Source organism: Prinia subflava, chromosome 13 (assembly GCF_021018805.1).
Source record: "Prinia subflava isolate CZ2003 ecotype Zambia chromosome 13, Cam_Psub_1.2, whole genome shotgun sequence".
NCBI classification, from domain to species: Eukaryota; Metazoa; Chordata; class Aves; order Passeriformes; family Cisticolidae; genus Prinia; species Prinia subflava.
In genome coordinates, this window is record NC_086259.1 from 10,675,769 (window position 1) to 10,695,876 (window position 20,108).

At 37.6% G+C, this 20,108-nt stretch overlaps 1 protein-coding gene and 1 long non-coding RNA gene across 9 annotated transcripts in view; one reads left to right on the forward strand and one right to left on the reverse strand.

Annotated features, from left to right (window-relative positions):
* Nucleotides 1-13,384, reverse strand: part of LOC134557786 (uncharacterized) — a 46,878-nt gene extending 33,494 nt beyond the window's left edge. For 3 of the 8 annotated variants that reach the window (XR_010082187.1, XR_010082184.1, XR_010082182.1), the window contains exons 1-4: nucleotides 13,302-13,383; nucleotides 9,808-9,880; nucleotides 8,997-9,088; nucleotides 8,070-8,208 (exon numbers count right to left, since the gene is read on the reverse strand). This is a non-coding gene — a long non-coding RNA (uncharacterized LOC134557786). Of the gene's footprint in view, nucleotides 1-8,069; nucleotides 8,209-8,996; nucleotides 9,089-9,807; nucleotides 9,881-11,655; nucleotides 11,818-13,301 lie in introns of all 8 variants that reach the window. The other 5 variants (XR_010082188.1, XR_010082185.1, XR_010082189.1 and 2 more) reach the window with 3 other exon arrangements.
* Nucleotides 13,385-13,399: 15 nt separating this feature from the next.
* FTO (FTO alpha-ketoglutarate dependent dioxygenase) overlaps nucleotides 13,400-20,108 on the forward strand; it is a 219,907-nt gene continuing 213,198 nt past the window's right edge. Inside the window, exon 1 of the mRNA XM_063411035.1 lies at nucleotides 13,400-13,574. Coding sequence (XP_063267105.1) covers nucleotides 13,536-13,574 — 39 coding nt within the window. The 5' untranslated portion in view covers nucleotides 13,400-13,535. The remainder of the gene's footprint in view (nucleotides 13,575-20,108) is intronic.

Sequence of the window (20,108 nt, forward strand, 5' to 3'; positions counted from 1 at the left end):
ACAGATGTAAACTCCATAGCTTCTGACAGTCAACATTAACTATTTTTTCAACAGTGAGTGAAACAGCATTTGATTTAAACAGGTTTTAGATACTAATACTATGGATCAAATTATTCAGATTTGTAAGTGAAAAATTACTTTTTATTTGGATAATGTCAATTCTTGCAATTGTAAGAGCTAGAGAAAGCATGTGTAATTAATTACTCATTATTGCATTACATTGATCACAATTTATTTATTTATTTATTTAGTTAGTTATTTAAAAGACACCTAAGAAATGTCCATTGCATCCAGGTATGAAAAAGAGCTTGCTGCTGCACAATGAGATCTTTTCAGGTTTTGTGTGCATGGCACAGTTAATTGAGGAAGACTCTGTTGGGAAAGATCTAGATTTTTCTAGAAATTTTTCTAGAAATTAAGTCACAAACCAGTAGAATAGAAAATGAAGATCTACACAGGCTTCTTGCTCCCAGGTAGGTATATTCTGCTCCCTAAGCATCTGCCCAGATATTCTGATATTACTTAAAAATAGGGGTTATATACAGACTTAATAGAAATTAACTAGTATTTAGTAATATTTTTTTTAGAACCGAAAAAGTTAAAAAAAAATTGCCACAAAACAGAAGTCAGAAAAAGAAAATTAATTAATATCCCTTTCGAGGCAATAAAATGAATTAATGGGTAAACTGATCTAGCTCTATGCCTTTTACCACAACTGCTGAAATAAGGAACACAAACTCCATCCTTCCTTTAAACCTCATCTTCGTGCTGGCTTTAAAAGTCTGAAATGGAAAACAAAGTTAGGAGAAAGTGACTCTTAAAAAAGCTAAGACTTATCTTTGGGGTTAACATCTGAAGTACACCAAAGAGACAATCTCTGTTCCAGACCTCTTATCACTTCGATTAAAAGCATAGAGTGGAGTCCCAATAACAGCCTGGGGACCAGCTGTGTGGGAATGGGGCACTGATAGCAACTTCCACCAGAAGGAAATGATTAAAGAAAGGATCTTGACCTCCACTGTACAAATTTATGCCAGTAAATCCCAGATGGCTAAGCTAATAAAATTGAGGTCTAATTAAACCACATCCCTTGCATCTTGTCTTTGCTTCCATATGAGCAGGACATGGATACAATACTGAGACTACTCTTAAGGAGTCCTGAGTATTCTATTAACTGGATTAGTGGCTCAAAAACTTTACCCATTCATATTCAAAACTGGAAAACCAAGCAAGTATCATCACCAAACTTCTCAGGGTCACTTGCCCTCTGTCTGGCAAAATAAGCAAAAAGCTTTTCAGCTAATTGTTCTCAAACACAAATACACCAATGGCTAAGACATAGTGTCCCAAGCAGAGAAGAATAGAACATGAATGTGTAGTACTATCTAATAGATCTACATACATCTATATGAGTTAACACAGCTAATAGGTTTAAATCCAGAGTCACAATGCAGCAAAAAGTGCCAAAGGAATTAAAAACTGACAAGCAAGTAAGTCTTTTAAATTAAAAAATCATCTAAACAAAACACACACAAAAAACCCCACAAACATGCAAATACCTGTTTCACAAATGCAGTCTGGGATGGCTTTAAAGATATTTTTGGAAAATACTATGAGTTATTAAGTAATTTGAAGATACCTGCATGCAAAATGATCTTATTTAGAATTAATGTTTTACCTTGCACACTGTGTACCATAGACATCAAATCAAAATGTGATGTGGTTTTGGCCATCTTTTAACTATAAACAGTCAAGCTAATTGTAGATAAATTTTGTACTTAAAATGTGTATAGTTTGTCCCTTAGGGCAGATTTATACATTCCTAAAGAATCCCCAAACAAACTCCAATTAAATATGGAAAAAACCCCATTGATTGCAGCCACATTACAATAATCATCTCAAGGATGCTGCATGTGAGCTCAGCTTGGTTATGTAGCTCTTGTGGTAGACAGAAACTGTAGTGAAGCTGCAAAGGCAGCTTTAAAATATTACTGGATTTTTTGAGTATATAGGACTCGGGATAACCAGTACTTCCCTTCCTTGTTGATGATGGACTATTGATTAACTGTGGCTGCTTCACTGTTTGGTAACTACAGTTATTTCAATCACAAGAACTTCTTAAACATGTAGGAAAATAAAGAATGTTTTCCAAAAGGTTAGCAGTAATCTAACAGCAGGCTGACATCAAATGGTGCTACAATGGTGGGAGCCTAGTCCTTTTTGCACCACACAGTTCCTAAAGAATTTCAACACTGTCTTTACATGGTTACATAGCAGGATGATAGCCATGTTTTCTTACAAAAGACATGAAAAAGCTGCTAATGATATCAAAATTCAAAGACATAAGTTACAAAGATGAACTAAGATGACCTTATTGGTCACCCAAATGTCCAGGTTTTTCTCCAGTACTTCAGCATTGACAGTTTCTTGCTGATACAAAGATTAAAAATAAGAATTCCACAGAACCTGTAAGATTATTTGTGCAGTAAAACAATGCACACAAACTGTTCTAGATAGCAGTTACAAGACTCCCAAGAAAGCAAGCTAATGAAAATCTCCTAAATATAACATTCATGTATCCCTTTAAGTTCTGGCTCTATTCATTCAGCATAAAAAAATACATGACTTGGAAAATATGAGGATTAAGAGTCTTCCATAAAGTATTCTGGTGGCAAAACTATAGAACACACACTCTTCCACATATGTACATATGACATTTTTCAATTTATTTCCTAGTATTTTCAGTCAAACACAGCAACGCTCAAATACTAATGTTATCCTCTATCAGGTTTCAAACTAGAAATAAAGGAAATACCTTCAGAACTTATAGATAGTAACTTAGGTCAAGTATCATGGTTTGGATACAAGTAATTTGCTAAACATAAATAAGGATCTGTACTGCTTTTTAGAGCCTGGCTTTATTTAAAGAGTCTTTTATCTGAATTTGAAGTGCATCTTGACTTCTAAACTCCTTAAAAGTTTTCACATAAATATGGTAGCTGATGTCAAAGTTGGACGTTATCTTCTGTTTCTGTCTGCTGTACTTGAAAAAGAGTGTTTATACAAAAATGAAGCACAGAAGTTCTTCAAAACAGATTACTTGCAAATAATGAAAAAAATATTTTAAATATTTTCTGAATTCACTGTAGGCACACACTGAGAAATTATTTATGATAACAACTTCTTTAACCTATTTAAAGTATATAAAGGAAATTCTGAATAGGGGAGACTTATGACTCTGTGAATAATTTAATAGCAAACATTATGATGTATTATTTATGTAGCACCACTGATGCACAAAAGAATGCTCACACATAATAACGGGGTCCCTCCCTTGAAAGGCAGTTAAAGAACTGATGACATATTTCTCACCCAAGGAGAACTTCCACTGAAATCAAACGAGTGAGGACTGCAGGATCAGTCCATACTAGATCCTTAATACAACTGAGGGTAACAGTCTGAAACTGGAACAAGTCAAAAAGGGGAAAATACATGCAAAGCTGTAGGATTTTGCATGATTTTTTTTGCAAAAGCAAGAAAAAAGATTTAACTAATAGAGGCTTTATTATGAACACATTCTGCATGCACGTTTGCCTGAGGATGCTGCACTGCACAGCTACACCTAATTTGCTACTCAACCCTTATACAAGGCCAATCATTTTCTACTATTTCTAGATTCCAAATTATTTATTGGGAAAAATTAATGCTAAATTGCTTGCCATGAACTTATACCTAAAATTTTGCAAGAATTATATTGAAGATCTTTTGGATCAATTTGCTATGGTATTTTTAAAGCAGCCAAACACAAAGCAGATACAGTAAGGTATATTTATTCTTTGTGGATTTTCTTTTTCTCTTCATACCCTAGAGACAGCCAAGTTCTCCTGAATTTTTCCAGACATTTTATTTTTGGATAAGTGTCCTGAATGTTTTCTGATCTGCACTAAATATAATTTGAAATTCAGACTCAAGGTTTGACTGAGAAACCTAAGAGTTCAGTTCTTTAAAAAAAGAGGGCACATACCCAACACCAGTCTGTTGGGTCTATCATCATTGATCAAGAGGACATATGCAAGACAAAATCATGAAAGAGTCTATGCTTAATGAATATTATAGAAAGTATTCTCTAACCTTATCGAAGACAGTACTACTGTGTTCAAGTTTTGAGTATTGGTTACTAGATTTCTAGTAAGTCTTCACTTTAGGAAAATGCGTTCAAGGAATTGCATATTCAGAGAACTCAAATTACCAGAATCCCCTCTGGTTTGGACAAGGCCTCAGAAAACAGACACGCTAAAAGGTCTGCAAAATTCCTGAACATTGTCATCTAAGGTGGACCTTCTGTGGACAACTTTTCCTTTTTTTTTTTTTTTTTTGTTTTTTTTTGTTTGTTTGTTTGGTTTTTTTTGTTTTGTTTTGTTTTGTTTTGTTTTAATTACTCATGTTTGCATCAGTTTAAGAATCTCAGCCTTAATCAATATGGTCCCAATCCTTATTCTGCACAGGACATCTTAGATCTAGATCTGTTTTTATACCAAGATAAATTCTCCCACTCTGTGGGAGGAATTTGGTTCCCAGAACCAAAATGCCCTCTTCTATCTGGTAGCACTGGGCCTGAATAAATTTTTTATATTTCCACCATATTTTTGCATTGTTAAGATAAAAACCAAACAAACTGATTTTGGGAATAAAACTGCCCAATTAATGATATGAAGTATAAAAACAGGCGTACGAAAATCATCAAAACTTGCACTACATATAAATTAGAGAGGCAAATTCGTGGGAACAAAGACCTTTTTTTTATCTGTCCAAACACATGAGAACTTTTACTGAATTAATGAAATAAAAATGAAGGCTGGTGTGAGGGTGTAACTGGCCACCAGCCTGATCCACAGCTTCTGGAAGTTAAGGAGACAATTCTGGTGACTTGGGTTTGAATCAGGGCTGTAGCTGTTGGGGTTTTTTTATCATACATTACCAGCTCAGGATATAGGTTAACAGAGTACAACTAGCTCTATAAATGTTCCTATGCAAATATGAAAGATTTAAAGTGTGATAGCCAATGAAACTACAGTAAATAAAGGACTGAGAGGGAGACTGCCTTAAGCAGTATGTCTCGACACTAAAAAGCACCATTATGGATGGCTGCATTGTAGTATTTGCTTTTCAAAGTCCACACGTGTGATAGATTTTTCAAGTCTGCAGTGCTGTGCACACATGTATCAAGAGACTAGAATAAACCTTGAAATTAAAAAAGGAAAAACATGTGCAAACAAACTACAGATGTGAAACTTTGTTATAACATGAAAACACTAAACTTTTTCATATACTACTTTTATAACCCTTTAACATGTAGAGAAGTTATACTAAGGAAGTCCAATGATTTTAACTATTAGAAAACTTGCCTGAGAGCTACTGTCTTCTCAAACCTGTACGTTTGTTTAACCCCAACTACTGTGGATTCTCATAATAAGGACTTCAAAGGCAAGCAAGTTATCATGACTGCTGTAAGTAAATATAAGAATAAGGGGAAAGAACAATCTTTCTGCCTATAGGTACTATTATTGCCCACTGATGAACAAAAAAAGAGTATGGACTTGCTACAGTGAAGCAATTATTAAGGATACTGATATAAACCACTGGTTTTAATAAATGCAAATTACACCTCTCCTTCTGTTCTCTGGCATACCAGCAGCCTCGCTCACTTTTCTGAGACCACTGCTAGTAAAAGATTGAACACAGCTGTATGGACAAGGTCTGTGGCCTGGAATCTGGAGCTGTTGGTCAGCTGAAAGGAGTTTGCTGGGGAGGCTCTCATTTTGTTTCTCAAGCTCATCAATTTTCTCGTCAATGCTCAATTCTTCCTTCCAGCTCCAGGCCTGACCCAGCCACTTGGGGCCGCCACCAACCTGTTCAGACTTTTTTTAGTCATTAACAAGCTGTATTAACTTGGTGGTCATTCTGGGGAAAATAATAAAAAAGATGAAAAAGAATGTGAAAAGTCAGCATAAAAAGCATTCTGTTGAAAGGAACATAATCACTGTGAAGACTTCAGCATAGAACCTGAATAATAAATTTCAGGTTTTGATATAACTATTACTGCCTGTGAAGAACTCTTTGAAGATAATTGAAACCACTGTGCAGCAATCTGCTTTATAGCACTGACAAATAACAGTTTCCTAAGGCTTATCATTTAAAGTTAGTAAAGGGAGGACACATATTTACTCCATATGGTGCTTAAATGTAATTTTTAACGCATGACCTTATATAGGAACCTCTGCATGCTGTTAAGTAAAGTTACAGATTTGGGATGTGGTGGGGCAAACTATAAAAGCTACAATTCCACAAAAGATTCAACTATTGAAAGAATGCTAAAAATATGCAACATTCCCATTACAAACAATTTCTGGTATTTTGGGATTTAAATATATATTTCATGTCTAAAGTGGCTAAAATATATAGGTGGAGATATTTAAGAAGGTACTCTGGAAAAACAGAATTAACAGTTCCCATTATCATACTCAATTTTATACTTGACAAATATTTCCAGTATGCTTCGGAGAAGAAACAGTTAGCTGCAGACTATAATTAGATACAAGGTATATGGTTGTCATCTGTCTTTAGAAGGATACAAATTTTGCTTTTGGTATCTCAAGTGTTGTACCTTTGATTTCCCTTAGTTCTGATAAACATTGGTAAGATAGAACAAAAGGCAGAGAGGGCACATGGGGGTGATGTAACATGCACGAACAGAAAACATACCCAGAAGTGAATGCAAAAAACTTGGCATACAAAGAAAGAAAAGGTGGCTTTGATGAGAGAGACAAGTTCAAGACTTTACGAAGTCAGTTGCACATCTTCGAGACCTGAATCAAGTTTACAGGAAATCTATTTTTGAAGGCCCAGAAAGAAAATGAAAATAAGGACACACTTCATTTGTTTAAAGGGGCTTGTTTTATTTTTTGTATACTTGTGGACAGAAGCTTCTACTTAAAAGAACAAAAGTGAAACAAAAAAAAATCCCTAATAACTTCAGGATGTCACAGAATGTTACTTGCCTGTAAGCAGGTTTTTTGTTTACATGGTGTTTTTTCAATATTTTTCTACTGCAAATTCATTCCAAACCTCTAGTTAAAAGGGTTTTGGCAAGTAATGATAGAAAAGAAATTTACCTTGAGGAGTTAAGTTTTTTCTCTGGCAAACATTATTTTTTATTTTCTGTGCCATGAAGTATTAGCTCAGGTATTCCAATTTGGACATCCTGTGTAATGCTACCTAAGTGGATGATGAGTGCATTTGGTAAGGCATCTAACAGAGACACAGGAAAAGCCCTTTGGAATAAGCAAACAATTCCCTTGTTCCACCATCTTGGATCTGACAGCCTGACAGAAAAGACGGAAGTCACACCATGCTGGTCAATTTGTTCCTGACTCACCGAATACTGAGTCAAAAGGAAAGAATGCTTTGGACTTAAAAAAAAAAATGAAATAGTCCCATCTACAGAGGCAATATTTTCAGGCCCTTTCATGAATCTGTTAGCTTCTGACCACACCTTCCTTGGATGCAGCGTGACTTTATCAAGTACAGCACAATGTGAGCAGAGAGTCATGGTGCTTTTGGATTAATTAGCCTTCCTGCAATGCAGTAACACCATGAACAGTTCTGCTGAGCACACACTGGTTTGCCAGCACAGCATTGAGTTAAATAATAGGGGCAGAATCTTACTATATAAACAGTTTTGATTCTAGAATGAAATTCCTGATGAACCATTAGGCTTCTACATCCTTTTCTACAATTCCCAGAACACTCTGAGGGCACAGCTCTGAACCCAAGGTACCAGCTCCAAAGTCACAGACAGCACTGCAGATCTGTACATGGAGATCCAATACAGCCCACCACAAAGACATACATGCACTGACATAACCAGAAATTAAAAAAATTAATTCCAAAGAGTGATTTTTGCTACTGCTTTAAAAGTGCTCTGAGAGAAATCAGTGTTTTTAATTTGTTGATGTTTTAAAGGGTGAAAATATTACTGTAGGCTAAAATAAAAGTATTAACTCCCATACCTTTTAGTTTTCTTTTCTTGCTCATTTGCACGTTGCTTGAGTAAGATGTGACCATCATAAAGAAATCTGTCCTCCAGTTCTTCTTGACTGATTTGTTACCTAGCTTGTTGAGCTTTTATATTCTGTGCAGTTGATGATTCTGCCCAAACCAAGACAACTTTAAATTACCTTCTCCACATTCAACACCATGTAGTTCAAAGTCAAAACTCATTTTGAAATACTGAATCCCCCCAAAGTTTTCAAGTAATTTTATATTTTACACTTGTATGAGTCTGTTAATTTTTCTGGATTTATTGTCATTTTATTCACTTCCTTATTCCTTACGTCTTACAGATTAAAAAAAAGCAATTAAAGTTATACAGCAACCTGTTTACATACTGGACAACACTAAGGTAACAGTTTACCAAGTAAACAGGTTCTGCCAAAGATATTATCTAAAAATAAGCATTACCAAAGGGATTCCTTCTAATTTCCTTCTAATCTGTACCAAAGTTAACATATTATCTTGAAGCTTGCAAATATTAACTCATAATTCTGTAAATTTTCTCAGATACAAGACTAAGCCCAGTTGTTCCATTCTAATAGCAACTGAGTAACAGCAGAATTGCATAATACTTTTGGTTCCCATTTTGTGAAATGGATCTGGCCTTGTCCTCAAGTCAGAAAAAAAGGCCTCTTTTCTTCTGGAAGGATGAATGTTACAGCTCAATGACATTTCCAGTTTTTAGCATCTCACAGCAACTCCCCTCTTATAACAAGCAACTTGAACATAGAATGGGTCACAGCATCTTTCACAATTTAACCCAGATTTTGAATGGTATTTGAACTCAATTTTGTGAGTGGCAACATCAGAAACATTTTTAGAAAGAAACTAAAGAAGCCTCTGATCAAAGTCTGTAGCTGTAATAAATAGCAGCTGGTACAAACCTTGTAATCCTTCAATTCCAGCTGGAGTTAGACCTGTATGTCTCACAGGCAGGTCCCCCACAGTTCCATCAGCTGCAACAGGCATGGCTTATCTAGGGATAACAAAATTCAAATGAAATTCCTCTTCATCTGTTATTTAAAGTGAGACTAGAACGAACAATACACTTTATGAAATGAAGGCAAAAGTTATGGCAGATTCACTGAAATGACAGACTTCTGAATGCTCCTATCTCAACTAGATTGCTCAGAGGACAATCTAAACTCTCAAGTTCTCCAGTTTAATTTTATGTCAGTTTTAATCCATTCACAAAATACAACTTTGTTGCGCAATAGCTCCAAGTCTATTTAATATATATACAATTAGCTTTTTGAAGTTCTAGTTCTGCTGTTTTCAGGAATCTTTGGGCTAAGGCTGTATTTCTAAGTGGATGTGGGAAGGGGACCTGCAGGTTTTTTGATTGGTTAAGTTTTGTTTAATTGGTTGTTCATTTTAAGAGAGGTAAAAGCTTAAGGCATCGACTGGTAGATGAGTAATGCCATCTTCCACGTTTTGGATGGAACTCTTTGAAAGAGGTGCTGGGGGTTATGAATTCATTCCAGAGTTGCCTGGCATTCTCTAAGTCTTCTTTCAATCATTGTCATATAAGAAATTACTTTTTAAGAGAAAGAGTCTCCTATGAATGATTCTCATAAATCTGAACATGATTCAATCTTGTGGCAACAGAAAGCTTAGCTACCTGACAAAGTGAGATTAGCAAAGTATTAATGTGAAAAAGTACTACATTTTTTTTGGTGTAATATATGAACATACTTGTTAACAACTGCTTTTTCTTTCTTGTCTTCTGGTGCAGAAAATTACATGCTGGCCACAGAGTGAAGTAATGCTGAAACAACAAGAAAGGGAGAGATGTGAAGTCTTTTCGACAGTCTTACCCTCAAAACCATTGTTAGACTCTTCAGACGATATAAATCCTTAGTCAATCCAAAAACATCTAGGAAAGCTTTGGGAAATTAACAGTGATGCTACTAGACACTTGCATCAGAGGGCAGAATTGGGGCACAATCAACAAACAACCCATGAAATATTTGTTAATTTGATCATAATCAAAAGTGCTGCCTAAGCTCTTTCTTCCATCATAAATAAGTCTCTTTATGGCTTTGTTCTAAAGAAAAAAAAAAAAGGGATTAATGGAAATTTAGTTTCCAACAAGTCAGTCTTGCTTTTAATCTTTTGTTTTTTTCATCACTAAAATTTATGATAAAATATTATTTCCAGACTTCACTGTTTGTGAATAAACAGGAACACATTTTTCTTCCATGTGGAACAAATGTTTCCTTATCATGACCATTGAAGTGAACTGATCTACCCTTGCAGATTTGCAATATGGTTGCAGTTTCAATGTTGCCAGTGACAGAGACTACTCTGGGATGTTGATGTCCACATCTCTCAGCCGATGGCACAACTGGCAACCAATGACAAATACACATCCACTGGAATCCAGCTCCTCAGCATCCTTGGCTCTTTTTGCACTGCTCTTACAAAATCCTCAAAACTTTTCTGTAATTTGTTAAATTAGCTCTATCTGCAGTCATTGGCTTCACTTGGGTCTCGGTTCACTATTGTGGTTACTGTTATATGTCCTGTGACAGTATGGCTACAGCAACTGAGATCAAAGAGAAACTCAAACATTTCACCTCCAGAGGGTCATCGAAATTTGGTTCATGATGGCAGCAAGGAGAAGATGCTACCATTATACATCTTTTCAGAATGTGGTTGTCCTTGCTTTCACAAATCAAAAATGACAGAGACTTGTTTTGGGCAAGTTTCAAGAGACAGCGTGAGCTAAACAAATATTTTATCAGCAGGACTCCGTGATGTTTCTGATCTATCAAAATCAGGCTTCAAAAACTCCAGAACAATAACAGGCACAGACAGACATTACTGGTTTTCACTATTTGCAAAAGAAACTTTACTTTGGATATCTACCTGCTAGCTTCAGTATGAGAGAAATCTACTCATTTAAAAACAGAGACTTAAACAACACATGCTTGTCACTCAAATAAATTGTCACTCAAATAAACAACTCTTGTCAGTAGTAATCCATTACTGGCTGCAGCAAAACCACAGAAATACTTGAGCTGTAAGCAAACTAACACAGCAGAGATGAACACAAAGCCAGTTTTTACTGGAAGCATGACATGACTTGAAGTGACAAAATAAAGCAACTTCAAATCTAAAGTATCCTGAAAACTTAGAAGGTGAAATTTTCAAAAGGAAGGGGAAGAATTGTTTCATTTCCATTACAAAGTGTCAGAAAGTAAGCATTCAGCTATCATTTCTTTCCTGGGCCACAGAAAATGAAAAGAACCCCAACCATATTCATTGGTTTTATCAGATACAGTGGTTTTAGACAGAAATACTACAAACATGCCTCCTGGTTTTAAGGAGGTCAAATATAATTACAGATTTAGAATTTGGCTTGGCAACTTATTTGCCTGATTAGTAACATACCCATGTCTTTAATAATCACTAATAACCACCAGTTATGCTGCTGCTTTGAGAGAGGACACTTCAAACATCAAAGCATGTGTCACATATGTTACAGCTCCTCTTTGAATATTATCTCAGTGTCAATCACAAACACTTAAACAAAATTACTTTTCCCTGCAGTCCAGTTCCAGTGTTATTTCCAAAAGCAGATGAGATTGCTCCCATAGCATTTTGTATTACTTTTGAAAGTGTTTCCAAAGCGATTACATCTGACAAAACTGTACAGCAACATTGCTACAAAAGTTATGGTACATAAAAGTGCAGCATTTCCTAAAAGAAAGCATAAGAAAGTGAGACAGATATAAATTTTTATTTGCATTTGGAGAGAGCCACAAGCCATCCTCAACCTCAAAAATTTAAACCAGGCTTTATTTCCAAGAAAGGATACCCTAAAATCACTTCAGCAAACATTGTTCCTCTAAAACTAGAGAAAATAACTTAATGTACAAAGAGAGGAATATTCCCCATATCTCTGTGATTAATCTATAAGAACTTCAAGTTATGTATAAGTAAGAATTTTCTATATAACAACTAAAGTTAAAGAAACTGCCACTTTCTTATACACTTCACTACTTACAAAAGTGTTTCTATCACAATCTGTATCTGAAATTTACTACAAAAAACTGCACACGACTTTGCACTGTTATACAAGACTGACAGTAATGAAATGAATACTTATCAAAGCTCATGCTTTAGGTCCAGATTCTTATATAACTCACAGAAGTGTACTTTTGTACCAACATCATGCACAGATAGCAAAACTGAGTGGGGATTATTTAATTTTTTAGAAGTTCTCAGCCAATGGGGCTAAAAGTGACTTCCAGAGAGGGGGTTTCTAGTGAAATCATAAAAATTACAACTTAATTGCTTCAACATGGATTTTGAATTTGAGTGTCAGAAATGGCCAAGATGATCCTTTTGTTACAAAATCCTACTCCACTTTCCTGGTAGAAGGAATTTAAAAAAGGAGGTGGGAGGGACCACCCACCTATCTTAGCTTATCATAATGTATTTCCAGCCTACATTCTCCCTCTACTGAGTCCTTAAAATACATATATTTGCACTTTATTGGTCTTGTAACCTAAAATAATCTCATTTATTATCTGGTAGAAATACACAAACGTATCATCTTTCAAATACCATGTACTGCAATGCTGTGCGTTTTGGGAGGTGGACAGGAAAAAAACCAGAAGATATGCAATATATTAGGAAACGAGATCACAACATCCTGCTGTTGCCTGAGGCAAGAAACAACTCTCAGACCTGTAAGTCCTGATTCAACACAGAAAAATCGAAACAACCGTGTCTTGGCTTCAACATATTTTACGAAGCTTCCCGATTTTGATTCATCCGCGCCAGTTCTGGCAGAGACTGACAGGGCGGGAAGGGGCAGGCTCGCAGGGAGGCAGCGTTCGTCTCACGAAGGAACGCCTCCATGGCCCGGGCTGTCCCGCCCTCGGGCACAGGAGCGCAGCTCCCGCTTCAGCCCGGCAGCCTTTCCAGCTACAAAACACCTACAGGCCTGCCGGGGCCACTGCTAACCACAGGCTGAGGCTCCTTTTCCCATTGGCACCGAGCGAGGAGCCTCTCGGGCTGCAGCCGCCGCCCGCAGCGCGGGACCCGCCAGCCGCGCTCCGCACCTCCCCGGCCGGGACCGCCCGCTCCGGGACACGGCGCCACAGCCCCGGGCAGCTCCAGCGGCCCCGGCCTCCCCGCGCCGTGCCCACAGCAGGAGAAGCTCTCCCCGTACTCACGGCCCCGCCAGCCGCGGGCTCCGCTCAGCGCTCCGTTAGCAGCTGCCGCCGGTGCCAGCCGGGCCCTTCCCCTTCCGGGCCACCCTGGGCCTGCCGGGACTTGGAGTTCGGGGCGGGGCCGCGCCGTGCCCGCGGAGCCGGGTCCGGCCGCCGCCGGCGGGAGCTGCGCGGGGCTCGGGGCGCTGCTCCTCTCCGGGCGCTGCTCCGCTCCGGGCGGACGGCTAAGGCGGCACCATGAAGAGGAGAGCGGGGGAGCGGGAGAAAGAACTGAAGGTACCTTCCGTTTGCTTCCTGCTCCCCGCAGCCCCGAGGAGTGTGCCCGTGGCCAGCCCTCTCTCCGCCGCTCGTGGGGCTGTGCGGGGCAGAGCCCGCCGGGGCTCCGGTAGCTCCAGTGCCGGAGCCCCGAGCGAGCGGACTCGGAGGCCGCCGTGATGTTCATTGTGAGAAGGAAGGAGCCCGGCCCCGAGCTGGCGCCGCGGTCCCCGAGCCGGGGTGAGCTCCCACGGCCGCGTGTGCCCGGCACGGCCCGCGGGGCTCCGCCGGGGCTGCCCGGGCAGCGCGCTCCGCCCGACCCTCACGGGTCCGGCCCCGCTCCCCTGAACGAGGGCACCTCGGACTGCCTTAGCTAGTGGTAAAGGTGTGTGCCATGTGGGCAAGACATTTCACATGCGTTATGAAAAGTGTTATGGGGTATATGAAAAAATAACTCAAAGACTGTACGTTTGTTTGCGTCGAAACATTCACAGTGAGATGATGCACTGTGTAACTGCGCCGAATTCTTGAATTTAACAGTACTCTACACTAAGCTTGACATGAATAAATATATTTAAGTTTCTTATACTGCCCGAGCTTTGTAATATTTCTTTTCTTGTTCACATGCTTAGATGCAATGCTGTTTTGTGCTTCCGTGGAAGGTGTTATTTCACTGTCTGAGAACACAAACAGGAGTGCTGAATGTTTGCTGTTTCAGATGCCTTTCAAAGGCTTGTTTTACTACATTGTACATTATTTTACTTCAGCTCTTGATGGTTGTTGTACTTCTACTGATTTTGTTTACAAAACAGTAGTACTGAGAACCAGTAAGTGACTTGTTTGAAAGCATTTTGCTGATATTAGAAGTGTTAATGAAAGGAAGGCTAGTTCCATTATAAATTCTGAAAATGCCTTTGAAAATGGTAATTTCATACACTTGAACAGGGGAACATGCTGGGTTTGGTATTAATTTACTATTCAGTATTAAATACATTGTTTTCTGCAGAGGCAGGGAAGAGATCTAATGTAAGTTTGCAACTAAGTATTTTACTAGAGAACTTCAGAGCATCTTTGCCCTAGTAAGTTTCATAGGAACTCCTTAAAGACTACCGGGTCATTTTGTAATTTGTCTTTCTGCTATCCCAAGCTGCTGAAGGACAGCAATTTCAGCGTTATATTAGTATCCTGCCATTTCCATGTATGTCAAAACATATGCAAATGCCCCATCCAATCAATATCTTGCAGAAAAAACCTCAACCCATACTTTTTTTAGCTTGTACCTTTGTGCTGTCCATCCAAGGGCCTTTTTCTTTTCAATGGGTCTTGAATATATTTGGGAATCATTTGCTTTAGAAGAATAATGGCCCTTGATAAGATAATCACTCAGAGATAGTGTGAGGGGTAAGAGGATGGTGCTGTGAACCACACTGGTGAGGGCTGTAGGAGGAAATGCACTTGAAGAGGTGCCAAGAACAATGTATGAAAAAAACATGATGTAAAGTGCAAGAGTACTGCTGTAGACAACTGGATGTTATTGGGTGCACACACAGAGAAGGATGAAAAATAAAAGATTCTTACAGAGAATTTAATGGTGTCAATACTTATAGAATACCTTAGGGGGGGTGTGGTAAGTTGGGTACTACTTGAGACAAGCAGCCTGTACTGAAAGCAAAGCAAAATGAGCCTGTAGAATGTCTTAGAATAAAGGCTGCCAAAGGGGAAAGCAGCAATGGGAAAAGAGTAAGATGTGCTAGAAGGAACATACAGGCTTTTTTCCCCCATGGAAGCATCCTCATACTGATTATTTTCTGCAACTTAATTGGAGATGTAATCTTTGGGCTGCTGGCAGTGTGCCAAGTCACCCTTCTGTCCATGGGTTTAGCCATTCCTAGTTTATGTTGATCAGCTGAGAAATGCTGAAGACAAAGGAACAGTGTCTTTATTGTAGTAGTTCTGCCAAGACTTCCATTTAGGTACTGATTAAAATATTTTTTTAGCAAACCCAAATATTAGTGAGGTTAACCCAACCTCTTCTGGAGAGTAAGATTTATGAGGCCTTCTGCTGAGAGGGAAGTGGTCGGGTAGAGAAGCTGGTTTGGATTATGTCTCCTGGCAATGTCTCTTGTTCTCCAGAATTAAATCTTGAATAAAAGTTCTTGTTTTGCTATAATTGTGTATAGTTAAATGCTGTCTATCAGAATCCCACTGATTGGCTTTTGCTTTGTAATTATGTTGTATGTTTCTTATATGTGATAAATTTTTGTCTGGCTCAAATTTTCTTGTATATAGTAAGTTCAGATTTATGCTGTTATAGAAGAACATTTCTGTTCCAAGTACATGTGGTAGAAATTCTGTAGAGTGCAGAGCTGTCATACAATTTCCACTTTGCAGATCACTCAGTTGGATTAAATGTGTAGCAGAATTGAAATTGTTTGTGCTAGTATTTGGTGTTCCAAATCAAGAGGAGGAGGATGCAAATTCAGTCTTGGGAAGAGAGTCTGAAAAAAAAGTAGGAAAACCATAGCCATGAGTTAACTACCCATCTATTCTAAACACCATATTGGGCTAATGTCCTGTAGAATATTTCTCTGAGTCTTAAGTGGACAGCAAAACACAAGTATTCTGAAGTTTCTAGAGATAACTTTGGAGCTGTTGCAAGCCTTCAGCTACTCAGGTCTTCCCCATAGCAAATATTACTTCTGTGCATAAAACCAGAGCTGTTAGAGTAGATGTTGCTCAGTAGCTGGAAAGGCATTTTTATAAAACAGTCTATTTCGGGGTTGTTCATGTTTGTTTGTTTTACCTTAGAATTCCATTTTAATTAATATAGTTGACAGTTATTTTGATTTTTTTTTGCTTTACACTGTTGGCCAGAGTTGGTCACTACTTTTTCACTGGGTGTAGAAATGTACCATGCAAAGTGAAATCAAACTTCCTATTTGGTGACCTAAGTAGGCTATTTCTTCCTTTTAGACTTGGGAAGAAACCTTTTTGCTTTTCAAATGTTCTTTATCTTGACTGATGAATTTAACAAGTTAATATTTAATGTAAAAATTAATATTCTCGAGAGTTATTGAAAGTGGATTTTTTTAAAGTAAGTTTCAGTATAACAGAGGCCAAGTTCTAGTTATTTCCTGTTTGTACTTCCTCTACCACTCTTTGCATGTTAACACCCTGTGCCATTACCAGGTGAAAGAAAAGATACTCATCTAGTCTGGAGTATTATTTTCTTTTAAAGTAAAGGTATTACCTTGATGGGTCTTTGGAATAGACCACTAAACGAAGTTCACAATTACCTAATGTAGCTGTTTATGCTAATTCACATTACTGTGAATATTGACTGCAGAGAATATATTCCACAGACACAACTGTTATGTTTGTACAGCTCCCAGCACAGCTGGGACCCCAATCCAATAAAGTTATTGCTGTACAAATAATAAATGCATCAATATGCACATATCTGAATATTCACAAGGGCTTTTACAAAGTTATTCATATGCAGTATCACATTTGTGAGACATGTTGGACAAAGTGGCAAGGAAATATAAAGCTTTCAATAACACAAAGCTTTGTATGTGTTTTATTTATAAGGAGAAAAAGAGAATATACTGCGTTTCAGCTGAGATATCATTGAAGGTCTTATTTCCTGCCTCATCCTCATGTTTGCTGTCTGCAAAATAATACATTTTTACAAGGTAAAACAGATTGCTTCAACATATTAATGCTCAAGGAAAATGAGGAAAGTATTCTCAAAGTCCTTCAAAACATGATTAAGAGTTTGGTTTTAGAATTAATGCTGAAGGATGGTGCCCGTACCATGCAATGAAGTTTAAAAACTTTAACATTGTTACCATGGTTTGTTCTAATATTACAATGATTTATTGTTTCCGATTGTTGTTCTACCTCTTAAGATAAAAAACATTATTAAAAAGACCCAAATGAAACAAAATTTTCTAATTGACAGATTAGATTCTTTTAGAAGTTGTATTTAGGAAAATTAATGAAACAGCTTAGATGCAGTTAAATAAGTTTCTTGTCATGTCATATTTCTGCTTAGGTAAATGGTGTGCAAGTTTTAGCAGAATCAGCAACCAATATGCCAGTAGCAATTTTTGTGGTAATCACATTATTGGACCTTCCCATTATTAATGAGACAATAATTAAGAAATAGTGTTGATAGTCACATAACACATGGTTTGTATATTGGAAATGGTCAGGTAGAAGCCTTGCATATGCAGAATAAAATACAAGAAAGAATGAGTGGCAAATGTTTCTTGCTTTTAAATTCATCACATTCCTGCTGTTTAAATTGCCTCAGCTGCTAATGCTGGAACCATTACAGTAATGGACTCAGCAAATGAAGGAGAACCGAGACACACACTTTATTACTGGAGGGGTAATTTTCTCTTCATCTGTAATAGCAGCAGTGCCTAGTATTGATCAGACCATCAAGATACTAATCCTCTGTAAAATTACTTGTTATAACTGAAAATGTGTTAATCCAAATCAGTCTGTGTCCTGACTTTCTACTTACTATTGAATACAGACTATTAGATGGTTTATTTTTTGTGATTTAAAGCCTTTACATCGATAATAGTCAGAGCTTCCTTTGCAAGAGCATGTGCTTAATCTTAGCTATGGCCCAGGGTTGTCTTTTTGTTTTAACTAGAACATCACCCACTTAATTAAGAAGTGCAGGTCTATCTTTCTGCTTGGAATGATATTGGTACTTTAGGCTGTGCAGATTTATTAAATGTTGTTTTACATTCAGTCACTTGTTTTTTGCTGTAAATAAGGACAGATCCATGCTTCACATATTGGAATCTACGAAGATCTTGGAGCTAAGGATGTGAGGAGAATGGCTGCTCAAAACGTGAATTTGGGTTTTGTGGACGGGAGTAGTGTCAGGGAAGTTCAATGCCAAGGATCTAAAGGTCTTCAGTTTACTTCTGTCCTGGTGGTCCACAACACGAGACAGTCATATGATGAGCTGTGCATGTCCCAGTTCTGAATGTGGGTTTTTTTCTTTTTTTTTCTTTTTTTTTTTCTTTTTTTTCTTTTTTCTTTTTTTCTTTTTTTCTTTTTTCTTTTTTTCCCTTTTTCTTTTTTCTTTTTTCTTTTTTTCCCTTTTTCTTTTTTCTTTTTTCTCTTTTTTTCCTTTTTTTTTTCTTTTTTTTTTTTTTCCCCCCCTCTCTGTTTTGAGTATTTTTTCAGTCTTGCATGTTTAAAATGGAAGCTCATGTCTCTAGCTTGTATAGCCTGAGTGCAGTGGCTGTTCCCAGTGCAGGATCCCTGTAGGACCTGAGTGTGGGAGATGGGTCCATGGACCCTGAGCTTTCACTGGGCTCACTGCTCTGGCTCTGCCAGGTGACAGCCATGGGTATCCTGCCAGCTCATGGGGGCAAGGAGCATCCTAGAAGTGGGGCAGGCTGCCCCACTGGTTCTTTATTTTAAAAACTCTGGCAGGCCATGCATTTTAGAAAATTTTTGTTGTTGTGTAAATTAGATTTTTGCTCTGGTAAAATAGTATTTTTATCTATCTAATTACCCTTCTGTTTTATTTCTTCATTATACTTCAACTAATTTGACTTGTATCATTTGGAGAGACTTCAAGTTCCTAAAAGGTATTAGCGTATTAATAGAGTATCAATGGAGATTTTGATTCCTTGTCTGCCTCAGAACACTAAATTTTCCCTTCTTTTCTAAGGAAGAATATGAACACAGTGTATGATTCTTGCTAAATTCCACTTTCCTTGGTGAGCCTCTTTAGTTTTCAAGCTGTAGACTACAAATGTGTAGAGCAAAGCATCTTGTGTAACAATGTGGTTTGGAGGAGTTCCCTTATCCAGCTAAAGCTCTGCTATCAAATGTAAGGTGAGCTTTTAAGTTTCCTGTTATCTTAGTAGATTGGTACTAGACTGTTATTAAATGTATGTTCTCAAACAGCTACACTGAGACAAAGAAAACTGTCATTTACAAATCCAGTGCTAGACATGAATTTCTAAAAAGGTGTTGATAGTTCTTTACATTATTTTTCAAATATTTCTATAGCTTGTAGCATTCAGGAAAATTAAATTTGCCCCCAGAAATGAGGGAAAGTAAGGTTTGAAAATTTTTCCTGTTTTCTGTAGAAAAATAAAACTTCATATGAATTGCATTTTGGGGTTTGAAGTAATATTTCTCTGAAGAGAAATCTTGAGAAGCTTGTTAGCAGATTATTCAGTTTCAGAAAGCTAGGTAGTCACCCAAACCCCTTAGTCTTTTGGTTCTGAACTGAGTTTATAATCTTAGATGTTTCAGATGGAAATTGGCATTTTTGAGATAAAGCCATAGTGAAACATCTCTACTGGAGGTGCAGTACAGGGCTTACTTCCAATTGCTTTTTAGATTTTGAAAACATTTGATGAATAATTGTTATACTTCTTTCTTTTACATCAGAGAAGATTCAATTTCAGCTGACCCAGGTTAGTAAAAACTAGACAGGCCAAACAGTGATTGCCTAAAGCTTGTTTCTATTCCCTTGCAGTTGATGATCAAACTTACACAGCCTTCAGC